The sequence below is a fragment of the Onychostruthus taczanowskii genome, unplaced genomic scaffold (genome assembly GCF_017590055.1).
Source record: "Onychostruthus taczanowskii isolate IOZ18803 unplaced genomic scaffold, ASM1759005v1 scaffold16, whole genome shotgun sequence".
In the NCBI taxonomy this organism is placed as follows: domain Eukaryota; kingdom Metazoa; phylum Chordata; class Aves; order Passeriformes; family Passeridae; genus Onychostruthus; species Onychostruthus taczanowskii.
The window spans coordinates 8,494,489-8,519,866 of NW_024498795.1; the positions used below are offsets into that span (position 1 = coordinate 8,494,489).

Below are 25,378 nucleotides of genomic sequence, written 5' to 3' on the forward strand. Positions count from 1 at the left end.
CAAATTCAAACACTGTCGGATTCTAGTGAGTTTTATTTTTGAAGACTTCACCTCCACCCCCTCTCTGTCAAGGATTCAGTTTCCCATTTGTATCTTGGTGACTATTAAGAAACATGTTCCTTTTAATCAGTCACTACATATTTTTTTTCAGTTTCAATTTGGACCGTTGAGTCCCTCCACCAGTAAGTAGGTATTTAGTCTTGCCCTTGCATTAAAAAACTCTTTTGGAAGGATTGCTGATTTTCCAAGTCACTATATTTGAGTTGGCTGTGCAATCAGGAGGGAACAGCTGTGATTTCCAGTATGATAAGGACTGTTCAAGTCCTGTGTAATACTTAAGGTTGTAATCCTCCTCTGTCATCATTCTCTTCTGGAGTTCTTTCCCTACCACACTGTGAAAATTTTTCTTTATTTAAAAGATGTGATCTTTAAATCCGGAGAGTCATTGAAGAGGTAATGCCAGTCGTTAGCTAGAACAAGCACATGCTGCTTAGTCATGAAGTGACACACATCCCAGGGGAATGTTCCCGTTACTGGATTCCTGCATGCTCTGTGAGAGGCCTCTTCCAGTCTCTTGTAACCAAATATTTATCAAGTCAGAGAGAGAATTACTTCCTCTCTCACTCAGCTGCATTGTCACTGAGTGTGGTTCATTTCTTCGCTTTAACGGTTGTAGTTATTTATACTAAAGTATATGAAGTTATTTAAACAGTTTACTTAATAGAGATTTACCCAGCAGCCTGTGTTATACAGAATTACAGACCACTGGGTTAAATTCCATTTTAAGGGCCTGAAACATGATCTTCCATGCTAGCTGTAAGTACTCTAACCACTAAACTAATATAAGAAGCTAAGTGCTAAACACACAGGGAGAAAAATCTTGGTTTGGCTTTTGTGAGCATTGTGTATATCTTGGGGATGGCTCAGAGCTGACCTGCAGAGTCCAGTTATCCTGGGAATGTGCTGGAGGGAAGAGCCTGGTTGAAGCGTTCTGCTTTGGGGCTTCAGGAATTTTCTTCAGTCAGTGGCATACCTATGGATTAATCCTAGGATAGGTTTGAGGACATCAAATCATGAAAGTATACCTACATGCCATGTTAGACATCAGCTTTTGCAGAAATCCATTGTGCTTAGTCATCTAGTATCACTTGATGTTGTATCTTCTGTGTTTGTTTGTCACCTTGGACAGTCATCTAGTATCACAGTATCACTTGATGTTGTATCTTCTGTGTTTGTTTGTCACCTTGGAGTTCTTGATACAGCAATGGATTAATTGTATATGTCCCAGTATTGTCATTTTAGAATGAAAACAAAACAAAAAAAAAAGTAAAATGGTCCTTCAAACAGTCATGAAAGTATCTGTTTCTCAGGGAATAAACAGGTCTAAATAACTATTTGTAGATTTTTAGGTTCTTGTTCCTAAAAAAGATACACTTATTCCTAGATGCTTCCTGAAAATATGGCAAGAAAAAAAACTGAGTTCACTTCAACTATAGATATAATCAAAGTAAATTTAGTGGACACCACCATACTCCTTCCTCTGAAGGGAAGGATTTAACAGTTGGGGAAGTTTTGCTTCCAGTAGGATTTTTTATAGACTCTGGAAGTCAGGAAGATGTAGAGGTTTTACAGCATGAACAGAAGCTCACTAAAGTAATTGCTTTATTCAGGTCTTGGCAGGCAGTGGGAAGCTGAGCAACCTTTTTGGAGAAAACCGTGGGGCAGTACTTGCTCACTAGCCAGAGCAATATCACCTGATGGATCTGAGGGCTGCAAGGAGCTCTCCAGAGAAAAAACAACTGCTACAACTCAGACTGCTACTGAAGTAAGTAAGTAACCCCTGAAGAATCAAAGCACAAATTGATGCCTTTCAACACTATGTTTCTGTAACTAAGGAACTGCCCAGCTCTGCAATAATTTCATTGTCTGGGTATGCTTAAAATGCAGGGTGGCATGAAGGAAGAGGAAGCAGTTTTCAGGATTATACCTTCATCTGTGCTACTAAGCCTAAAAATGAATTTAAAATCTAGTTCAATTTCATTCCAGGTTTTCATTTGTTCAGTTATTTGGGGTAAATGCAAAGTGGATTTAGTGGCATTGTTTTAGATGTGTTGAATTAAAACAGGATGTGGCCTAAACCACAGCAAGTACAACGTATTTTTCCACAATTCTCTTTTCAGTGCTTATTTCAGTTTATGCTGACAAATACTGCATGCTTCTTCTACTTGTCTTTTTTTTCTAGAAATGTTTTAAAACAAGTATGGTTGAAGTTTAGGCCTGATTTAATGTTTTGAATTTCAGGTATTTTTATCTTGTCTTGGCAACAGCAGAGTAAAGTTAGGACAGTCTTTGAGAGGAGTCTCAGTTATCCCTGCCTCTGAGCAGGAACAGCTTTACAGAGGGTGGGCAGGAAGGTTGGGTATTGCTCAGGAAAATATTTGGGGGAGGGGGCTGAAACTGTCTACAAACTAACAGCAAACCTTTTGCATGCAAGGTAGAACCTTACAAGCAGTGTTCTCCCCTAGCCAGGGCATCCCCTTCTCTGGGCACACTGGGATCTCCTCCACAAAAGGAATGATCTTGTCAGTGGTTTCTCCCCTGTGAGAAGGGCAAAGCAACAGTGGCATCTCAACAGGGGGGATTTTCTTCACTTGCCGCAGGGGAGGGAGGATAATAGGGCCTGAACTGTTGACTCGGTGTCAGGTCTCACAGGCATATGGCTCTTCTCTACAGACCTACACTGAGTGCTGGGCCTGGTGGGTGTGGAAGTTTTTACATTCCCTGGTGGGGTGCTTTGCATTCAGTGGTGATGTAGGAGGCTCTACTGGAGCAGCCAAAGCAACAACTTCAGCAGCACCCCATCTGAGATGTGTGTCCACTTTTCATAGCACAGCTAGCTCCACCAGCAACCTCATCAGGAGTTTGTGAGATGAGTCCAGTCCCGTGGCACTGCAACAGATTCATCAGTTTTCTTGAGTTCCCTGCTCTATACCGAGGTCTTCTCTAATATTGACCTTCAGGGTCCAGGGTGAAGTTTGTGACCACTGTGCCTCATCTGGATGTGGAAGGGAGGGTCGCTGATGTGATGTGAGGACCAGAGCCATGAGGCAATGGTGAAGGGAAGCACAAGCTCCATTCAGAAGAGGACTTCTGATTTAGTGTGTCCTGATACCCTGGTTGCAGGGTCAGATCAGAAAGCTGGAGATGTCCTGCTGAAGATGCTGGACTAGATGACCTGGAGAGGTTTAGATCAGGTATTAGAAAAGCACGTTTCATGGAGAGGTTTGTAAAGCACTGGAACAGCCTACCCAGGGAAGTGGTGGAGTCACCATCCCTGATGTGTTTAATAATGTGTGGTTGTGACATTTGAGGACTTTATTTAATGGTGAACATTATGACGGTACTAGGCTGATGGTTGCACTTGATGGTCTTAAAGGTCTTTTCTAAGCTTGACAGCTCTATGATTCTACCTTCAAAAGTCCCAATCCTCTCAAAACATTCCATAGTCCTATGATTCCATGAAAGCGACACTAACAAAAGATTCCTGTTTAATCAAGTATGTTTCCCAAGTACCAGGCTCGATATGGCTGTTTCAATTTTATGTGAAAAAAAATCTTTGGATTTATTAAAGAACACTAATCTCCTTAGAAAGATAATTAGCTGCCCACCACCAACAGGATTTTGATGGAAAACTTTTGAATAAAGGTTGTAGAAGAAGTGTTTGCCTAGGTTCAGAATACTAATTTAGTAGAATGGCAGTGTAATATATTAAAGTTTTGCCCAGAAATGGTGGATGTATTAAAGATTACCTTGGTGCTCCAAGTTTTTAAACTAGATGTCTGTGGAAAGGTAAAGCAAATTCTGTGTTCAGTACTTTGGTCTTTGCTGTACAGTGCATGCAGCAACATTAATATTTACCTTGTACATTATTTTCTCTGCTTTGGAGATGCAAATATGTACTCATAGCTATAACATCATGTTAATTTTATCAGGAGATCCAGTCTGCCAAATCATGCAACTGGATTGTTGCCATGGTCGTGACTTGTAATGAAAGAGGAGCTTTTAGCTATGCCATGAAATAGGACTCCAGTGAGATTGGTCAGATGTAAAATAGATGAGGCCTTGAACTGACGGGACTTAGTGAGTCAGAGTGATTTGGTAAGTAACATGTTTTTCATGCTGCATGTATAAAAGAATGACTAAGAAACCCAACCCCCAGGGTGAGAATGAAAATAAAAAGGGAAAACTGCTCATATCCTGACCAAATAGGAACAGTCCAAGTCCAGTATTTGGAAGCCTGTTTTGCCAGTTCTTTTTCTAAAGTTAAGAGACCTTCACCAGAATAAATGGTATTCTAGAGTTCTGTCCAGCCTGTTATCCATGACATCCATTGATTAAAGAACAGCAGGAACTCTGATAGCAACAAAACACTTCCAGTCTGAGAGATAAATAATTTTTAAACAAAAGGAAGAGAAATATTTCTTCTTTAGACTCATACCACAAATGGGACACCTCAATTACGTGAAATTGGAATTGAAAACAGAAATCTGCAAATAATTTCAGCTATATGGCTTTTGCGGCACACATTATAACACTGACTGCTTGCTGCAGTGCTAGTGCTGTGCAATAATTCCTTGGAAAAGTGCCTTTTCTTTTTCTGTTCCCGTTTATCAGTCACCATTAAAGAGGTCCTGCATTAAAGTGATGGTTGTAATGAGGAAAGGAAAAGATACTGGGCTGACATCTGAATAAACAGGAGGAGAGGATCCATGACTGACTGATCAAGATTATTTTTACCCATCATTGTTTTAATGTGCAAGTCAAAAGTTTTCTTAGTAAAGAGAGAGCAGCTTCGGGAGTTGATTTATCTTGTAGTGAAATGTCATCTTAATATTTAGCTAAAGAGAAAAGCCTTATTTGAAGTTTGTGAGGGGAATAGCTTAAACAGCAAACTATTTTGCTGCTACTGTTCCACTCTAGCCAAACTTTCAAAGTGTAATTAAAACCATATTCATCATATAGCATATTTTTTCCCTCTTCTTGCCAAAAATATTTAAATGTATATTAAATGTTTTTCTTCCTAATCAGAATGAGTGATCCAAGCTCCAGAGGGCACCCAGCCAGAAACTCCTGAGTTTTAATTTTAGCTTCTATGTGGCTTCTTAGCTTGTTTCTCTTCTCTGAAGGGCAGCAATAGCAGCCTACATAACTAATTTTCTCTCAGGACGATTCCTATTCTTATGTGGAATGTGGAAGGGAGCAGGAAGCCAGCAGAGCCCGTGGGGTCCAATATTTTCAGCCATTCAGGAAGGAGGAGGAATTCTGTTGAAGCCCCACTGTGCTAGGTCCTCTGGGCACAGATGCTGACAGGCAGTTCCTGATCCAGATCTGGGTGCCACCTGAGAACTACTGTTTATGGACTTGGTTGTTTATCTTCTGAATAGCTGCTGTAGGATCTCTCTTCCTCTGAAAGCCCAAGCAGGATAATAAACAGTGCTAGCCAGCACCCAAGGGCCTGGTCTTAGTCGTGTCGTGATGTTGCCACACAGCCTTCCTCAATAAAACTTATACACAGGAAACTCTTTGATGTACAAAATATTTATCCCGCCTCTTTCAGGTCACAATTTTACCTTTCAGTGTTCTGTATGACACATTTGTGTCCAAACAGTTAACATCTGAAGTGAAATCTGTAGAGTCACTTCCAGGGTAGGAATGAATCGGGTGTGAGTAATGATGACATAGTGCTTCGAAAAATTCAAGAGGCAAAGTGAGAAAAAATTAAAAACAGGGGAGTGCCATCCCTGCCAGGGGAGTCTGTCACCTTCTCTCACCAGTTGCAGGAGTTTGTGGCTACTTCCCAACCCAGCTGTCCTGGCCACAGCCTGTGTGTGCTTACCTGGTCCCTCCCCTGGAGCCGTGCCCTGTGCAGCACTGCCAAACTATGAGCTCCATGAGCTGTTCCTCCCTTCCTCTTCTTATCTGCTGGCACCCTTCAGTTGATAATGCCTTCTTTCGCCACACACCTTTGCCTTTAGCTCTCCTTGCCTTCATCCTCTCTCCCACGGGCAGCACACAAGGATAGTTCTCATTAGAGGAAAAAGAGAGGCCTTGATCTATACAACTGTTTTCTAGATAGAAAAAGCAGCAGGGCACAGAAGACAGCAAAATTTTAACTTGAAAGTGTTATTTTATTTTTTTGTGCATGTTTCTTGTATACACATCTGAAATGGGTTACTCCAGCCATATGGATAGCAGAACTTCTGGCTTCCATGAAGTTTCCTATTTTTTCTTTAAAATGGCTGTCAGAGTTCTGGGGTTACATTGCTAAAACCACAGAGGAGTATAATGAATGTAAACTCTTGATTTCCACATGAAATGCTAAGTAAACTTTTCAATGAAGCAAATCAGAAGAAATTACCTGTGATGTAATCTGAATTTTCTTTTGTGGGCTTTTTTGCCTCAGTTTGATTGCACTCCAATACTGTCAGTTCTATTCTTGCCCTGGTTGGGTATGGTTCTCTTGATTGTCTCCCAAAATCACTCATGGGCTCAGCTACCTGATGTTCCTGTGTTCTGGATGTTTTTCCATCATCTCACTCTCAGAAAGTGGCCAGTGGCCTTTCCAATCATACTGTTCCTATTTCAGCCAGGTTTTACCATCTGCTCAGTCCCTTGCTAGCCATATAGCCATTATGAACCTGAACAGTTATATTTGGCTGATTGGTAGCTCCTTTCAAGACCACAAACTTTCTCCAAGGCTCAAGGTATTGCAGCATAAAGTAATTTGGGATCCTCAAGTAGAAAAGATGAAGATAATAGCTTTCCTCATCTGTCACATATACTAATGCCACATTACCCTCTGCTGCTTTCAGCAGCCCGCTAATTTCTGTCATTCACAGCTATCAGAAGACACTAATAATTCCAGCTCCCTTTCCAATACTAGTAACTTCTTCTGCTTGGCTTGTCTTCCCCATTTGGCCTTTTCCCCAATCCACATGCAAAGAATTTTCATCATTATATTAAAATCTCTCCTTCCTTCAACCCCTACCCCTCAACTTCTACTACTATTATTTTGCCTCCTTCTGACTCATCCCAGAAGACCCTTATGCCTTCCTGTCACTTAAGAACCCCTCCTATAACATTTGGTCTGGGCTCTCCATCATCGCTATTATTGCCCATTGCACAGAATTCCTCAGCTTGCTCTGTAGTGGGAGCCCCTCTGCTCTTTCCTCTGATCAATTGCTCCTTTCATGTTGACAGTCCAACTGCTTCCTGTTGACTCTCAAAAGCTGCCTTTTCAGCAAGCAAACCGTGAAAGCACCTTTGTTTCATCTTTCTAGGGTTTTCACAAAATACAGTTGAAACCAATTTCACTTTGAGTTAGTATTTCACAGTGGGTAATTAATAGCCTATTACTAATGCTTTCTTTTGATAGTTTTTATGTGTTCTTGAACTTGGTATTTCCTTCTGTACTGATTATTGGTTATGTACTATTTATGCAGATGTCTTCCTTGCTAGTCCATAGTGATTCCCTTTTAGTACCATAACCCCTTTTCCATGGCAGCCCAGAAATGTCATACCAGACTGAGATGGTTGGTCCTAATTCTTTCTCCTCTGCAATCATGAAAAGAGGCTCAGGGGTGACTTCATTGCTCTCCACAACTGCCTCAAAGGAGGTTGTAGCCAGGTGGGGATCAGTCTTTTCTCTGAGGTAATAACAGGACAAGAGGGCATAGCCTCAAGTTGCACCAGGGAAGGCTTAGATTGGATATTAGGAAGAAATTCTTCACTGAAAGGCTAGTTAGGCATTGGAATAGGCTGCCCAAGGAAGTGGTAGAATCACCATCCCTGGAAGCGTTCAAAAACCTGTGAGCATAGTACTTGGGGACATGGTTTATTTCTGAATATGACCGTGGCTGGGTTAGCAATTGGATTTGAGGATCTTTGAGGTCTCTTCCAACAGTAACAGTTTGATGCTTCTATGACAGCTTGCACCAATAAGAATTTCAGCTGGGCATATTCTCACTGCTTGGGCTAGATCAGGAGCTGTGAACAGATTGTCTTGTGCAGGTCTGTGGGTTCACAGAGCTTAGATAGAAACTGGGCCTCGAAAGCCATAGGCTGACATTGCTGAAATTGGCTTAGAAAGCTGAGCAGAGGCAGGCTTGTGCAGAAGTGTGCCAGGGGAAGGGGAATGTGCTGACTTGCATAGCACCAAAGCTAAATGCAGGATGTATTGGGATGCAGCAGATATGGAAAGGGCTGCCTGGTTCAGACACCTGAAGGTAGATCTATGTGGAGCGCAAAATAGGCTCAATTTACTGATTCTAGACAATTTAAAAGAAGGAGAATTGCAGACAAGCAGGCTTGTTGCACAACTTGTACACTGGAGAGTGAACCACTGGGTCAATTCCTTGCCATCAATGGAACCACAAATGTAGAGCCAGAGCCAATTCACTTTCATGACTTGCCATACCCATGCTGTTTCTGCCAGGATCTGGGGTGGGACCAATGAATTCTCCCCTAGTACACTGTAAAAGCATTGACAGAGGACCTCCACAGCCTACTGCAACATTACAAACCCTAAGTATCACATCTGGAAAAAATGGTACAGGGTCAATACATGACTTCACTCACTCAGGCACTTGTAAACCCCTTTCCCACTGTCCTGCCATTCTCTCTTATGGTAAGCTGATAGAATGGGAGTGTATTGAAAGTGTCCCTCTCAAATTAGTGCTGTACCAGAGACACTCTGGCTGGTGTGTTGAGGGCAGGGAAAAGCCATGCATGGAAACGCTGCATTACTTAAAGGTATGGAGTCCTGTGTGTATGCTTGGTATGCTTGGGCTGTGACAGAACAGCTCTCCTGAGAGGGACAAGACTGACAAAAAAATGACAATAATGGTTTCTGAGGGTGAGGTCAGGCAGGAACCTGAGCAGAAGCAGGCACAATGCGTAGCACAGATTTGGTATTCTCCTATATACCACTCTCTCTCTCCCAGTTTTTTACAGTCATTTAGGCTTGACAAATGCTAATCCTCTAAATTGGGATTAAAGCATTGCTTCAAGTGCTTTGGCACTGAAGACCATTCTAGGAGTCTGAGGAGCTCATCCACAACTTTCCACGTGTCATAGGCCTAGGCTGTACCTGCTGTATAGGACTTTGGCCATCTTCCTTTTGAATGTTTAAGGACTGTTTGAAGAGGGAGCAGGTCAAGACAGAGAACTTGTAAGAGCTGTACTTTGCTGGAGTTTTACCAAGAATTGCAGGTCCAGATTTGCCTTGTAACCCTGCCCCAGTGGGAGAATTTTTGATGTAAATTTGCTTCCCCAGTTATAAAATCATAGACTGGTCTGGGTTGGAAGAAGCCTTAAAGATCATCTAGTTCCAACCTCCCTGCCATGAGCAAGGACACCATTCTCTAGACCAGATTGCTCAGAGCCTCATCCAACCTGAACACTTTCAGGGATGGGCCTTCTCTGGGCAACATGTTCCAGTGTGTCACCACCCTCACAGTAAAGAATTTCCATCTAATTTCTAAACCTATTCTCCCTTCGGTTTCAATCTGCTCCCCCTTGTCCTATGCCCTTGTAAAAAGACCCTGTTGCAGACCCCCTTTGGGTACTGAAAGGTGCTGTAAGATGTCCCTAGAGCCTTCTCTTCTCCAGGCAGAATAGCACCAGCTCTACCAATCTGTTCTCATAAGAGGTATTCCAACCTTCTGATAATCTTCATGGTCTTCCTCTGGACCTGCTCCAACAGGTCCATATGTTTCCTGTGCTGAGGACACAGAGCTGGATGCAGCACTCCAGGTGTAGTCACACAAGACCAGAATAGAGGGAGAGAATCACCTCCCTTGACCTGGTGGCCATGCTGCTTTTGATGGAGCCTAGACAAAGGTGGCTTTCTGGGCTGCAAGGGCATGTCAGCCAACACATCCAAGTCTTTCTGTTTAGGACTGCTCCCATTCCACTTGGTCCCCTGCCTGTATTTGTGCCTGGAATTGACCCAAGTGCAGGATCTTGCCTTTGGCCTCGTTGAACTTCGTGAGGTTCATGTGGACCCACCTTTCAAGCCTGTCAAGGTCCCTTTGGATGACATCCCATCATAACATCTATTTCTACAACAGACCTCCACAAATGAGAATAATGTATTCCTTGAAGCAGGATATATTTAAAATGCAATAATCCCTAATAACTCAGACCCTCTGTTAGGAACTGCCATAATGACTAATGAAGCATTGTGAAGTTTCCATCTGCAGTTCACCACCACCGTAGGCCTCTCAAAGAGATTTGGTTGTTGTAATTTCAATGTGTCATGGTCTCAGTCTTGGTCAAAGTGACGTCTGCAGACTGGATCCATCAGGTGGAAGGGACAGTCCTGGGGAAATCCACAGAACACAGCCTCTGTTGGGCTTATATTCCTGTTCAGATAATGCCCAGGCACCTCTCCCGGGTGGGTAGCTTCACACTGGATGATGTATTAATGTGGATCATGGGACACTTCGGGAGTCCTTCACACTTTCTAAGACAATACAGTTGCCCATCACACCAGGCAATTGAGTCACTTATGGCCCATCAACAGAGATGAACACCCTCAGGCCATGTGAATGTCCCCGGGGGTGGGGGGAGGGGAGCCCCACGACCTAGTGGTTTGTGCAAGGGAGGATGGCTTACCGTGAGAAGAGGCACCATCATCTCCACAGTATCCCTCTCCTATCGCACATCATTCACCCTCTGCCTTATCAGATCAGAGGTTAGCCATTACACACACAAAAGCTCACCTCCTCCATTTCAACAAAGCACTCTGTCATCTCCACAAATGGGGGAAATGGTTTGCCATTATTATCCCAAAGAGTTCAGTCTCTCAGCCATACAATGAAGGAGCCCTAGTTCCCCAGAAACTTTTGAGTTTCAGAGCCAGGCACATATACTGTCTCTTTCTGTCTTTTCCTTTTTCTCAGTGAATTCCACCCTCTCTTAAAAGTCCAGTTTCACTAGGAACAGTAGAAAAAGCTCTCCTTGTAAAAGAGCTCTTGCTGTAAGATCCTTGAGCCTTCTCAGGCTCAAAAGGAAATTGCAGTCAAGTCTCAACTTGCCATATGCAACCTCTAGCTACTGAGCTGAAATGCAAAAGGCATGATTTTCATCAGTTGTGATCAGTAAGATGTCACTGAGCTCGTGCTTAGCTCCATGCTATCCACCCTTGCTAAACACATTCAGCATATTGCTGGATGCAGGCTCTGAAGGAGCAGCACACAAGTTAGACCCAAAGACATCATCACATTGTAGAACTAACGTGGCTTTAGGTGAGCAGGACACAAGTTAGGCCCAAAGACATCATCACATTGTAGAACTAATGTGGCTTTTAGGTTGGAAATAACAATCAAGCTGTTCAGCTCAGCCCAGTGCATTAGATATGTTGTGAGTCTTCTAGAAAAAAAAAAAAAATAAAAGACCACTCCAGACAATCAGACATGTAAGCAGTTAGGACAAGGAAAGTACAGTTCACTCTGTTAAGACTTTGAAGGCTAAGTTCACTAAGAAACCTGAAAGTTTTAAGTTCCTTTGCAAAACCTATGTATCCATGCTTACAAGACATTACTGGTAGATGATGAAGTCATTTGTTACTGTAATTATCTCATGTTCTGAAAAACAGAAGTACCTTTCAAACACTTTGGGATAGAAACAGATCTTCACTTGTTAAAAAGTGAGTTGCAGACAAAGAGCCAAATTTGCCTGTCAAACTTGTACACATACTGGATTTACTTGTATGGATGTAGGCTAGGGTTTGGCCAACACAGCTTGTCCCAGTCCCAGTGTTTCAAATGGCAATTGGATGCTCTGCTCTGGCTAGCTGTAGTGCAGGGACTGCGGGTGTCTTAGCAGTAAATAAAATAATGGACTAGTAGTTGAGCTGAGTTCCTGGGCTTATAAAACCAGTCTTGCTGAGTCTTCAGCACTACTTTCACCTGCATGATTCATGTTGTAGCCACCTGCAGCTACAATTAGCTGGGTTAAGTGTGAAGTCCTCTGGGAACCTTTCTGAGGGCTCTTAGTAGCTCACTAATTTGTGCTGCTCTAGGAATTGGTTCAGGTCTCATTTCCTCTTTCCCTCCATGGAAGGGCTCAGCCTGCTGACACATTTAACCCAGTCACCTCCAGCTATGCACACGTGCCAGTTCTTCCATTCATGGTGTAAGACTCCAGTGCAGAGTGGGCTTCTTTTGCAAGAAGTAATAAAAGCTGCATGAGATTGAGATGAGATGAGATGAGATGAGATGAGATGAGATGAGATGAGATGAGCCACGGTTTCAGTTACCAGAGTAGAAGACAAGTTCTGTGAGGGAGCATCAGAGCTGCAGATACCCCAGGGTGCAGAGCTGTACCATGGAAAGGAATGTATTCACCTATGCCCAGAAGGGTCAGCAGAAACTTCAGCATTTCTACAGGGCAACAGAAGCCTTCTGGTACTCTATGAGAGGCTTTCTTCAGAGCATAGCAGCGTGGAAGCCTTACTGCTGCTGAAGCAGACAGCTACTAAGGCTGAAGCCAGGTCTCTCACCCAACTGCCTGGGGGGCTGTGGCTCAGCTACACTCAGAGCATGCAGACCACATGGTGCCTAGATGATGTATAATAGCATTTATTTAGTGGTCTGGAGTTCTGATATTTCACTGGCTGGCAAAAGGGACAACTTCCCTCTAAGCAGCAGTTACTGACAGGTGCCAGTGCTTGTGCTTGCCCTTTTGTGGTGCCATGCCCATGTAATGCAGGCCAGAGTTGTGCGGAGGGGCTGTGCAGACAGCATCACAGAATGATGATTAGCAGCTTCATGACAACATAAGTCAAAATGCAAGATTAAAGCACAACGTGTAGTTAGCAAATAGGGTACAATTGTCTCCTTTTGTCATTAGGCTGTAGGATAAGAGAGGATAAGGCAGCCTTGAAATATTTTGGTTGCCACTTGTTATCTAGAACCTTTCTAGCAGAAAGCTGCTAAATCAGCCTTGCCAAGCCAGAGGTGAAACTGATGTTCCAATGAGTTAGAGAGGGCCCAGTGCTCTTTAAACATAGCTTTTGTCACATATATTAAAAAAGTGCTTATTACTTTTATCATGGAAATGCTGTAAGACATTTAATTTTCCCACTCACACATCAATCCCCATTGTGCTTGACAATGTATAAACAAGAAAACTGCTCACCTCTCTGGAGCTCTGGGAGCATTGGCACAGAAGATGCTCTTCAAACAGTTTTTTTCAGTGTATTAAGAGGAAATATGCTCAGCCTTATATAAAAATATCTACTAAAGTCAACTCAGGAGTCTATCAGTAAAGATGTAGCTTGTTTCAGGAGTCCAAACTACTTCTGACAATGGATGACAGGACAGACTGGCATTGCCCAAAGTTTCTCTCTTAACTCTGCTCTTACTTAGTACTTGGCTAGAGTAATAACTTATTGCATAAGGTTATATAAAACAAGACTGTACTGTGCAAAGTGCCCCAAATTATTTAATCAATATGTTTCATGGTGTCTGGATGATTACACACAAAATGCCAGGGGCAACAAAGCAATAAAAGCAACAAGACACTGGAAGTATTGTTCAGATAGCTGTGTAATAATCTTAGGCAATTTAATTTTCTGTGTTGAAAGTTAATTACTTACTTTAGGGAAACACCGATTTAATGTTTTCAGTCAACTAAGTGGCTAAGATTCATTAAAAGGAACCCATATTACAAATACCTTCATGCCACATTGCTTTTATTTTCAGGGATAAAATTTTCACCTCCTACCCCCCAACCAACTTCTGTTCTAAACAGATTTCATACAGTGCTTTTCTCCATAGCTTTTGGGAACAAAAGCTCTGAATGAACTTTTGTGGACAATGTAAGAACATGCCCAGGTGTCACAGGTGTCTGACACCAGCAGCATACAGCAGAGAAATGCAAGGAAATTCTCGAAATGAAAATTTCAACTGAATCAGAGACAAAATGGGGCAAACTGTATAGGTAAGTCATTAATGTAACAGTAATTAGAGGCTAAAACTTAAGCAATTGTACCTTAAAAATAAAAAACCCAACCACCACCCCCCAACCAGCCCCAAAGCAAAGAACAGCAGAGTTAAGAAATGAGCCAGAAGTATGTATTGGTATGTAAAGATAAATATTGGAAACTTGAACAATTTTGCTGAAATGGCCTTTTTAGGTAAGCCTCGCTGAATTCAGTATACTTTGCCTGTAGAAACATTGTCTGTTAATAGGCTTAAGGGAAGCATGGAGGAATTGGAAGGAGAATAACTAAAATAAACACACCCTAACTTGTTAATAATAACAGCATCTCCCAAATGCTTTCCTTGCTTTATAGTCACTTAAGAAACCACGGGTAGGTAACAAAAACATTCCTGCAAAGGGTGTGTGTGAACACAAAATCTGTCCTAGGTAGGAATAATTCAGTCAATCACAGAGGTGTAAATAACACTTCGAGTTGGGAAAGTAGTGTGAAAATAAGCAGCCAGCACCCTTTTGCTTGATACTTGCTCTTTCGTAGCAATTCTTGAGATCAAGAGTCGAAGAGACAGAATTACCAACTCTGAAAACCTGACATAGGGCAAGATCTTCCAGGCATCACTAGTAAGAGCATCAGCCAAAAGTCTCCTCCTCTCCCCAGAGGCTCACCCACTGCCTCAGAGGACAGTTTTGTCATGTGTTGTGCATCCAGAGATGTGCACAAGAGTCTGATCTACACTTTTACCCCAGAGCCTGAAATGTCTGAGGTACTGCCATCCCATTTAGATACTTGCCAGCATTTTAAAAGCTGCCACGGACATACTCTTTAATCCTGGAGTGAAGTTTTGCTCATCAAAATTTGCAAACCTTGCCTTACAACTTATTAGCTGCTTTGAATCTTATCTCAAAGTGAGGCCCAAGGTGTGGGAAGGGAATGCCTTTCTTGCTTGAAGGTCTTAACCCTTCAGCATATGTAAGGTTTGCAACGGAGAGGGTAGATGCAGGCCCCTGACATGTGGAAGGCATTTAAGTGCTTGCACAAAGGATGGGAGGGGAGGGGAGGAGAGGAGTCAAACATCAAACAGAAAACAGAACTCTGGAAAAGCTGCTGTCAGCTGCCAAAGCATGGGGCTACATAAATTGTTGACTGGGCACTGGTGTCCAGCTTCTGGAGAAGTCTGACTACTGGAAGCTCAACTAGAAAGTCGTATCTCTGATCAGCTGCATCAGGAAATGCTTGAGTGCCTTGCCCCCTATCTTAATTTCTGGTATTTTAATCTTCATTAGTTTAGATGGCTACTCAGATACCCCAAAACTGTCCAGAGCTTAGGACAGAAAATTTCAGGGTCAGCAGGCTGCATTCTTTGCAACAGGAACAGAGTAGAACCAAATATTTTTAACAAGTGTCATCACTGTCTTCTGATTACTGTCCCATCCACATTGCAATCTGCTTCCAAATTCAGCTGCAGCTGTTATCAGGTGGGTTTTCTGCTTATCACGTTGTTGTAACTAGTACTTCATGGCAACAGTTCATCCTCCTCTTTCAGGTGCAGGTAGCCCCATCTTCTAGCAAATGAATCAGAATTCTGCATTTTTGCAGTGTACTCCTTACTCATCGTTTTGTACAAGTTTAATGACTCCTTCTTTCTCTTAGGTCTGTGTGTAGTAGAGAACCTCCAAATACATTTGTAGCAGTGCTGCTGTTCTGTCTGGGCAAAGTGGCCATGGAATAGATGGATATGCTAAAAAACATCACTAACAACAGTTTGCGTACCTAGACTTTCTACAGCAGAAGAAATAGTTATTATTGGTTAATAATAATTAATGTGTTCAATTAGGTTACAAAAAATTCCAAGTCTGAAAGAAATGCTGTCTTCTGACAATTGAAAATTGCATTGCTTCCTTTTTATTATTATTTTTTTAATTAGCAGATAAGAAGGGGGGACAAAGTGGGAGGATTTAGATTCATGACCAAGTTCCCCTCTTTGCTAACAGGATAGCAGTAATAGTGTTATAACTTGTCTTTTGCACAACATATATCTCAGGTTCTAATAAAGATATGATACTTTATCCCCTGAATTAGTGAAAGAAATAAACAGGCAAGTACTAACTGCAAGTAATTTTGTTCCATTTAATTCTCTTCCAAAAATGAATCACAAAGTTCATAAGCTTATCTTACTAACATGAGTCTTGTCAATTCTCCTTTTAACTAACTCCAGCCCTGTAGCTTTGAAGCTTGCTAGGGTTGTGGGGCATGGAGCTGAGCAAATTTCCCAGGAAATCTTGAGCATGTGTGTGGGAGGGGGCAGCGTGCCATGACTGTGGTCTCACTGTAGCTTTTTGCAACCATTTCCAATGTCACAGTGACCTGCAGTTATTTGAAAAGGAAGTTTCCAGCTGCAAGTATCTTTAATTTGCAAGTCTTACCTACTCAGTGAAAGAGGCCTGCTGGGACTGGTATGCATCCCTATTAAAGTCATATGAATGCTTTTTTATGTTTTTAATTACACCATTTGCATGACACCTCTAATCTCACGATGATCACATAGGAACTCTGGTTAGGTTTGCCTTTCACAGCTCAAGAGTGCTACTGAAATAATTTTTATATTTGAGCACTGGGATGTGCCCAGTGGAACCAGAGATGAGTCAGCAGTTAGCTGTGGTTATTTGAATAGCAGAACAAGCCCTGCCTGCCGCTAGGAAACCGTCCACAAAGGTCAGACCGAGTGCTTAGGATTTAGACACCACCACCCTGGTGACAGGAATTCTCTCCAGACCTCGGCGGTTTTTAGAACAAGCACCGTTCTATTTGACATTTGGACGTTGCTGTATTAAATACCGGCTACTTGGTATCTAAATGAAGAATGCTCGACACCACTGCTACTACCCACAGTGAGCCCTGCCTGCCACACTGACAGATGCTGCTGTCTCCCCAGACAGGGGGGTTAGGTGCTAAAATCAGTAACTATTAAAACAAGGGTATTGAGTAAGGATCTGCTGAGTCTCATCAGCATGAAATACTGAAGAGGAGGTAAGGAGTCACCACTGCCCTTTCCACAGGAGTTGGGGCTCTAATTCACATGTAGGGACAGCCCAGCTGACAAATTGACTGCTCCAGTATGGAGAGAGCCGAGTTGCTCAAGGATAATCAGGTGCTGAGCCACAGCAGCTTACAAAGCACGACATTCAAACAGAGTAAAGACAGCGAGAACCTTTACAAGTTATTACCTACACTGGCAGGAGTTTGTGGGGGGTGTTAAGCCAGATACAGGATGTGTGAGACAGTTCCCTGGCAAGGCACTACTTCTCACAAACAGTCCTGGAGAGGAAACGGTTTATAAGCTAAAACTCATTTAGGGTTCAGCTCTGTTGCCCTGCAACCACAGGAAACAAGCATCCCAGCCCCACTTATGAGTCATGGCTTTTGGGAACTTCACCTTGAAGAGCAGGAAAGAGTCCTCTCGAGGTAGAATGGATCTCTTTTATTCCTTCTCCTGAGATCACTGCCTAAGCTCCTTCATTTGCCAAAAAAAAAAAAAAAGAAAAAAGAAGAAAAAAGAAGGCACAATAAGAGGGACAGCTGCTTGTGATGGTTCCACCCTCCCTTATTCAATTGTTCAGTGGTTTAACATTCAGCCTGAATATTGCAGACCTACTTTTAATTCTCCCTTCTAGCTGAGAGGATTCAAGGCCACATTGTTCCCGCCCTCCACTCAAGTGACCTATCTACAAAACAGCTGAATTAATAACAAAAATAAAAGGAGAAAGACATCCCACGACAAACGCCTTCATGTTCTGCTGACCCACTTCAGTGAGAACACTTGAAAATTCTGTGGCTCTTACTGAGAATGATTTTGCCAGGACTAAGAACTGCAATTAGTCTATAAAACCAGTGTTACTTGTTCCAGACACACACAGACTTTAAGGCACCCTCTGCATCCGAGCAGGGGTTTAAAATTTCGTTTCAAGACAAATCCCAGGCCTCTGAGTTACACACCAAAAATCCATTTTTATCATTCTCTCTGACATGTTTTTATGAGAACATTAAATGTCATTAAAGTCAAGAGAGTAAAACCAGGATTCTGCCGAAGGCAAGGCTTAGAACAATAGTATTAATGAACTACAATTCGTCACCACAAGGCCAAATGGCATATAGGTGTTGCTATACAGCAACACAGCCCTGGCCCATAAGCAAGCACTGGGGTTTAACAACTGGCATTTATTGCTGTAGGTAAATACCAGCTGCCTCACTCGGAGCCCCAGCAGTTTAGTTTATATCACAGGTTTTAGTCTTTCGTATGTAAACAAAGTTATGCAAACATATACATTTGAATTTGTGGTAGTTTTTTTTCAAGGTAATCTGAACAAAAGAGGAAGAGCCCTCACTGAGATACTGAGAAGTGAAATGCAGGAGCAGTGTCTCTGGTTTGAGTTACAAGGAAGGCCATAAGTCCTTTTGAAACCCAATCTTTGCCAAACATACACCACATGTGTGTTTGTAGGCCGGTACCAAGGGCCTGCAGAGGCCTCGTTTTACTCTCTGCTGTAATGAACAAATTTGATTAAAGGGCAAAAAATTCAACTCGTGCAAGAGCCGCAATGTGAAAAATCCTGGCACCATTAACCTTTGCTGTGGCAGGAACAGGACTTCTATGGGAACGGAGCACGTCTTCCCACTATGCACGATGCAGCAAACGAGCTTTTTGGGACTAAAAATCCCCCCTAAAACAACAAACAAACCAAAAATCCCAAACAAATCCAACATTGGGGCTGGGAGCCGCTCGGCCTCACAGCGGCGTCCGTGCCGAGAGCTGTGCTGCCACCTCCTGCTGGCTCCCGGCATGGCCCCAGCCGGTGCCTCCTTCAGAACCATCAAAATCGGTACTAATTTCACCCATAGTTTACCTAAGTTCTTGTTCGAGTTTCTAATCTCTGCCCGCTCCGAACGGAAGTATTTCCCAGGGAAAAACATTTGTGACGCGTTTGGATTTCTGCTGATTCTGCTCGGCGCTTTTTTCCCCTCCCTGCTTTTCCATGCGCTTCGCACAGTCCCACAGAGGGATCAGGTCATCCCTGTGGGCGCAGCTCCCGTGCCTCGCCAAAGCTCCCCGGGACTGAGGTAGAGCAGGAGCCTCAGAGCTTTCATCGCTGTCTTCTGGTGGCATTTCTTAAAAATTCAGTTTGAAACAGCAAAATGCTCCCAGCTAAATAATTTTTCTTAATTTTGTAATGTAAATTCTGAAGGGATTAACGATGTAATTCCTACAAGTGTCAGGAGCAGCTCTGATCATCCTTTCTCTCAAGACATAAAAACCGCAGGACCACAAGCATTCCAATTATGGCAAAATTGCTTCAGAACACTGTGGCAAATCTGCCATGCCTTCCATACCACAAAAACTATAGAGGATACAACTATGAAAAATGGAACAAAAAGGAATGCCTCAAGTCTCACACGTCCAAAACACCACTCACAGCAAGAGGTCTTAAAAATATAGTATGTATTGTTTCATTTAAAGACCAAGAATAATATTTTAAGACAGAAAATTATAAGGAGAGACAGCACAACTTTCTTCTTCATCCAGCCCTGTCCCTACTGTGCTTTAAAAATCCAGAAATATAAGAGAAAGAAATAAATGGTTGCAATGAAATGTCATTAATTCAGTATCAGCAGCCCACAGATCTGGTAAGAAGCATCACTCAAGCAACCTACCCAAATATGATACCTTGTATAAAAAAAAAAAATTGGGATTTACATTATAAGTTTTTTAAAAGTGATATTAATATAGTACTCAATGTCAATAAATTGAGGGACTGAGGTGGTAAAATACATGCTCAACTACATCCATAAGATTTAAAATGTTTAATGTGCAAGTCTCTGACAGAAATTATTAAATTACAATACACTAAAATTTGAAGGATGGGAATTTCTTCATGTGTATGCTCACAGTAGCAGGTGAAATACTCAGCTGCTGAAGTACAAACATCACTATGCTTAAGTGACTTATACATAATTTTTAAGGCAAAAATAGGTAACAACATGACTGCATACAGTTGCAAAAATATTTACAGGTATCATTAGAGAAACATTATACTTCTAGCATGAAAGTTTTGATTATGCACTTAGTAGACAGTGATTTATATGAAAAATTATCATTAAAAATGTAAAATTAATCTAGCTAGGATGAGTAGCTCTGACATTTTTACACAGGCCTCCACACTCTCTGATCTTTGTCCTTCAACCTCGATCACTGTAAACTGTTCTCTCTCTCCCTGCTACTTTCCAGTCTTATTACAAAGGTGCAGGTGTGCCTGAGCAGCCTTAGGATCTACAGAGGAAGAAGCTGCAGTGCTAAAAATGTATGCAAATGGTCCCAGAAAACCAGAAAAGAATGGAAAAAACAGATCCTGAGAAATAAAATTAGTGAGAAGGAAAAAAAAAATAAAAATCAAAGGTGCTATCTGCATGTATCCAGGGATTTGCTCAGTCATCCTTGTCTTTCGCTCCATGTTTGAGGATGCGCGTGAATTCGATGTAGTTGAAATTGCCCTTTTTGTCGATGGGGGCCTCTCTGTACAGCTCATCCACCTCTTCATCCGTGAACCTGTCTCCCATCGTGGTCAGCAGCTCCCGCAGGTAGTCTTCTTGGATGAACCCTGGAATGAGGCATGCAGAGAGAAACACAAAAGGGAGGCCAGGCCTCTTAGCTGGGTCTCCAAAAGCAGCAGCACAGACGTGCACAGGGACAGGCAATTAACCAGTGCAGCACGTCATATATTACATTTGCATTTTCACAGAGCCCCAACAAATTTCCTTAACTGAATTCTAAAGAAATTCCTTGAGTGCAAAGCGAAAGGAAGTTTAACACATTTCATGCAGATTTTTGAAGACAGGGCCTGACCTGCTGTGGTATAATAACACATATTTCCATCTACTGATCTTCAACGGCTCAAAGTGGAAAAACAAGTTCCTGTGACTGCTAGTCTTCATTATACAAGCACTTCTCTTAAATGAACTATATTTTTCTTGCCTTAATTAGATATATTTGAACATCCTCTATAAACTAGTTTCCCCTGGGGACTAAATAACCACTCTGGCTCTTCAGTGCTGCACAACACTGTTGCTGGAGGCAGTTTATGTGGATACAGTGAACTCCTGGCAAGTGTCCAGGGAAGTAGTTTATAACAGACGAGACTTTCAGACAGGACTGAGCAAGTTAGCTCAGGAGGCAGGAGGAATGTTTATGGTGGAGAGCTAAAGGTGGAGAGCTAAAGGTGGAGAACCCAGTAAAAAAAAAGAGTAGGATATATTACTTATTATATGCTAAAAGAGTAGAAGATTTTTGAGAAAGTTAACAAAGATAAAAAAAGGAGCAGTTTCTAGGTATCTTCTGCTAATTCTATTTCAAGAGATGGGTAGAACCACCAGTTGCCAAGTAATTCCAGGAAAATTTAGAGATGAAAAAAGAACTATGCATAACAAAGGGCAGACAGTAGAATGCAGAAACTGCTAAATGCGGGTATACTCCAGCCATACCTTTAGCAGCACAATAGCTGTTTCATTTGAGAAAGAAATTGGTTATTGAACTTTAGTTGGAGAAATGTCAGTAACAGAACGAGGTAAAAGTAGGTTCCAAAAAGAAGAGTAAGAAAGTAAACTCTGTGGAACAGCTGGAAATCATATGTAGACACCCACATCAACTAATGTAGATTCAATTAGAACGTGATAAAAAAAGAGCTGCTTTGGAAAGAGAGTTGCGTAAGTTAAGAGTTCATTAGAGAGACAAAACCAAACAGGGAATCAGGGAACCCAAAAGCAGTCAATGAGCATGACAAATTAGCACGGGGGTGGTATATGCTGGGGGAAGGGAAAAAATTGTGTTTCAACATATGCTAATGAAAACAGCACCATATCCCAGTGCAGACCAGCCCTTGGATACTGACTGCAAATGAAGAAGGCTAGCAACAATCTTCTACTTCAGAAATAGGGAGACTGTTCAGTTAGCCAGGCCCATCCTAATCGGGTTGGGATGGGCATCAATCAAACTCCAATCAAACCTTGGAGTTCTGTCTTTGAAGATGGGCATAAAGAAGAGGGAAAAGGCAGCTAAACAGATGAGACTCTTTCTCTGTCCTACAGAGACCGAGCAGTGATGAGAGATGACATAAGGATTAGTATTCAAAGAATGCAAGGCCTTTGGTGCTGCAAGTTTAGCCTCAAGGACTTAATTGCTCCTGTCTGAATAGGTAGTTGTTTAAACACTGAACTGGGCTGCCAGACCAGGAATAAGCCACAAGTTATATCAGCAACAAATTATAAAGCAAACAGGGATCCTGTCCCTCCTGTACAGCTTCAGCATAGATGGCAAGAAACAAATAAATGAAGCAAAACTTAAGATTCAGCCTGTTGCAAGCAGCACACAGCAAATGACAATGCAGGATCAAAGACCAGATAAAAAATACTCCAAGTGCAGAAAGATCCAACTCTTACATCAATTCCATAGCACTACACATGATAGCAATGCTGAAGCAACATACCCAACTAGGCTGGCAATATAGGAAAATGTAAGTAAAACCTAACAAGCATGACTACCTTATCCTCATCTATAGGATCTGATTCGTATTACTCCCTTTCAAAAGACCTATACTGATACAGAGCTAGAAAATCAGGCCCATAACAAACACACATGTGGAGACCATGAAATGAGAAAAAAAGTAATAGAGTTTGATATAGCTGGAAATGTTCTTGTACATTTTTAAAAGGAACAAACTGATCAGAAGCCAAGTAAGAGGATAAAATGAATAAAGGATTAACATGACATGGATTCTACAAATACGTCACATGCTACTTTGAAGACTTCATTTTGACTATTATGAATCAAAACTCAACAGAACAGGTACGACTAGACTAAAACATTTACCACACAGAGCTGAGAGATATTAAAATCAATCTTGTCAGTATATGGGTGCCCAAACTAGTAACTTATTGGTTATATAGACACAGAAGTTTCTGTTCCAAAGAACTGGTAGCCCAACCATTTTCTTTATATTGTAATTCACAGGCTCTTGTTTTGGTGCACAAATAAAAAACCCTGTAGCACAGTGAGTCAGACTACCTGTGGAGAGAAAATAATTAACCTAGTAACAAACTTCCTTCTCTAGGAAATGGTAAAGAGATTTCCCTTGAGAGGGAGGAAGTCGATTAACATTTGAAAAGGCTTTACCAACTGAAAGCCTGTTTACCTACACCTCAGCAGGAAGGCAATGCACTTTGAAAAACCAAAAGGTGCTAAAAATACACAGACTGAAAATAGCTGTTGGAACGGAAGGATATCCTTCAAAAGGTGCAGAGTGTATATTGACTGGTTAGATTAAAATATTGCGGCGGACAGTTGTGAGGAAAGCTGTAGATGCAGTGTCATTTCTAGTACAGAGATTACATAATTTCAGTGTGAGCTAGGAAGACAAGTTCACAACATATCAAACCACTGATACTCTAATTCCACTGAATTGCCTTATGGATTCATCCCCAGTTACTATACGCTTCTCAGGAATCTTAGCCTAGGTGAATAATACATAAAAGCATAAACTCTAACCTCAAGATTACAGGCACAACCTTGGAAGTCCAATATAGTAAAACTGAGTTCTGTGTTTTACTCTTTCCCTTCATCTTGCTTTTCAAGTCAGTCCAAGCTGTTATTTCTGCCTTCTACACCCCACTGGTTTTTATCTTTAGACCACTAAGACTGCAGACCTTCCTGCAATCTGAAAGCAAACTGAGCTGCAGGTGAGGGCATGACATTTGTCCTCAGAGCCATAAAAAATGCTCAGCCAGAGAGGGTTTGTAAGACTTTATGAAGTCTGGACAGTGTGTCTTAAAATAATAAACACCTGAAGAATTTAGACACATTGCAGACCCACTGCAGAGGGGGGACAAACTCAGTTGTATGACAGATTTCTTACCACCTTTTAACACCATTAAAAAATCACACATTACTGATTTGAGTTCCTAATCTTAGAGCAAATACATCTTGTTTTACACTTTGAGGAACGTACACACTGTCCATTTAAAGCACTCTTGTTCAAAGCCTCACAGAAGGACAGTCCTATTAGTCTTCAGTACTGACACAGAACAGCCAGACAGATTTTACTCTCACTCAGTAATTTAGCAGAATATGCCATCTAGGATTACCATCTCACATTTAATTGATAAAGGTGCCAAAAATCAGCATACCATTCAGAAACCCAAAGAACAAACATAAAAACCCAGCCATACCCCTGCCAAGCAGCCGAGTTGTACCCACGTACCTGTTGCTTCTTCATCAAAGCAAGCAAAAGCATTCCTGATTACATCCTCGGGGTCAGTGCCATTTAACTTCTCACCAAACATAGTGAGGAACATGGTGAAGTTGATGGGGCCTGGAGCCTCATTCATCATGGCATCCAGGTATTCATCCGTTGGATTCTTTCCTACAAATAAAGGGATTCATACCTGGTTTAGCTTTCAAACTGAACAAGTAATGTCAATACAAAGATTTTTGAGTGTTAACACAAATTGAGTGTAACACAAACTGAGACACCACGCCTCTCATATCCTAAATTCAGTACTTTGATTTTTGCAGCACAAATTTGCCTGGCAAGCATGAACAGAAAAAAGGGACATTATTACCAAGGGAGGCGAGCATGTCGTGCAGGTCCTCTTTGTCAATGAAGCCATCCCTGTTCTGGTCGATCATGTTGAAGGCCTCCTTGAATTCCTGGATCTGCGACTGATCGAACATCGCAAATACATTGGAAGTGGCGCGCTGAGGGCGCTTCTTGGTGGTCTTTGTCTTTGCCTTTTTGCTAGACATGTCGATTTTTGAACACTAGGCAGAGGGAGAAATACAGTAAATGCAGTGAGATCAGAGTTAGGATTTTAAAAAGGAAAAAGTTTTACGGTTTAATGTTACAGCGCGCCACTAACGCACTCTCATTTCCTCGCATCAGAACGTATTTCCCTAGTATTTTCAAGAAGGGAAAAAAAAGAAGCAGAAAATATGAATAAAGGAAAGACAGACTAATAAACCAGGAAAGGAGTCATTTTTACAAGACGTAAAGAAACTTAAATTTCAGTCCTGAAAGGACCCTCACCCCAGCGGCGGCTGCGGGGACCGGGTACGGAGCAGACACGGAAGGGAGGAAGCGGCGCCGGCGGATGCTCCAGCGCTTCCTGGAGAAACCATCGCCCTGCCGGGCCGCGGGTGGGGACGAGCGCCGGGACAGGCGGCGGGAGGGCAGCGAGACGGCAGCCGAGGGTTTCCCTTAGGGATCGCAGCCCGTCCCGGCTTCTCTGGGTGGCGGCCGGCTCGGCACGGCCCCTTGGCCGCTTCCCTGC

At 42.2% G+C, this 25,378-nt stretch overlaps 1 protein-coding gene and 1 long non-coding RNA gene across 3 annotated transcripts; one reads left to right on the forward strand and one right to left on the reverse strand.

Moving 5' to 3' along the window:
- Window positions 1-601: 601 nt before the first annotated feature.
- On the forward strand, window positions 602-24,754 carry LOC121333177. Of its 2 annotated transcripts, none has more exons than XR_005952250.1 (3): window positions 602-816; window positions 1,671-1,829; window positions 24,624-24,754. It is a non-coding gene; the product is annotated as an uncharacterized LOC121333177 (long non-coding RNA). The 2 variants fall into 2 exon arrangements; XR_005952248.1 differs by having other exon boundaries at window positions 1,671-1,825.
- LOC121333176 (myosin regulatory light chain 2, smooth muscle minor isoform-like) lies at window positions 19,850-25,265 on the reverse strand. Its single transcript, XM_041399297.1, has 4 exons — window positions 25,135-25,265; window positions 24,671-24,869; window positions 24,310-24,471; window positions 19,850-20,658 (listed from the first exon to the last, which is right to left on the reverse strand). Exons 2-4 carry the CDS (start codon window positions 24,852-24,854, stop codon window positions 20,486-20,488), a joined length of 519 nt encoding a protein of 172 aa, XP_041255231.1. The 5' UTR covers window positions 24,855-24,869; window positions 25,135-25,265; the 3' UTR covers window positions 19,850-20,485.
- Between the last annotated feature and the right edge of the window lie 113 nt (window positions 25,266-25,378).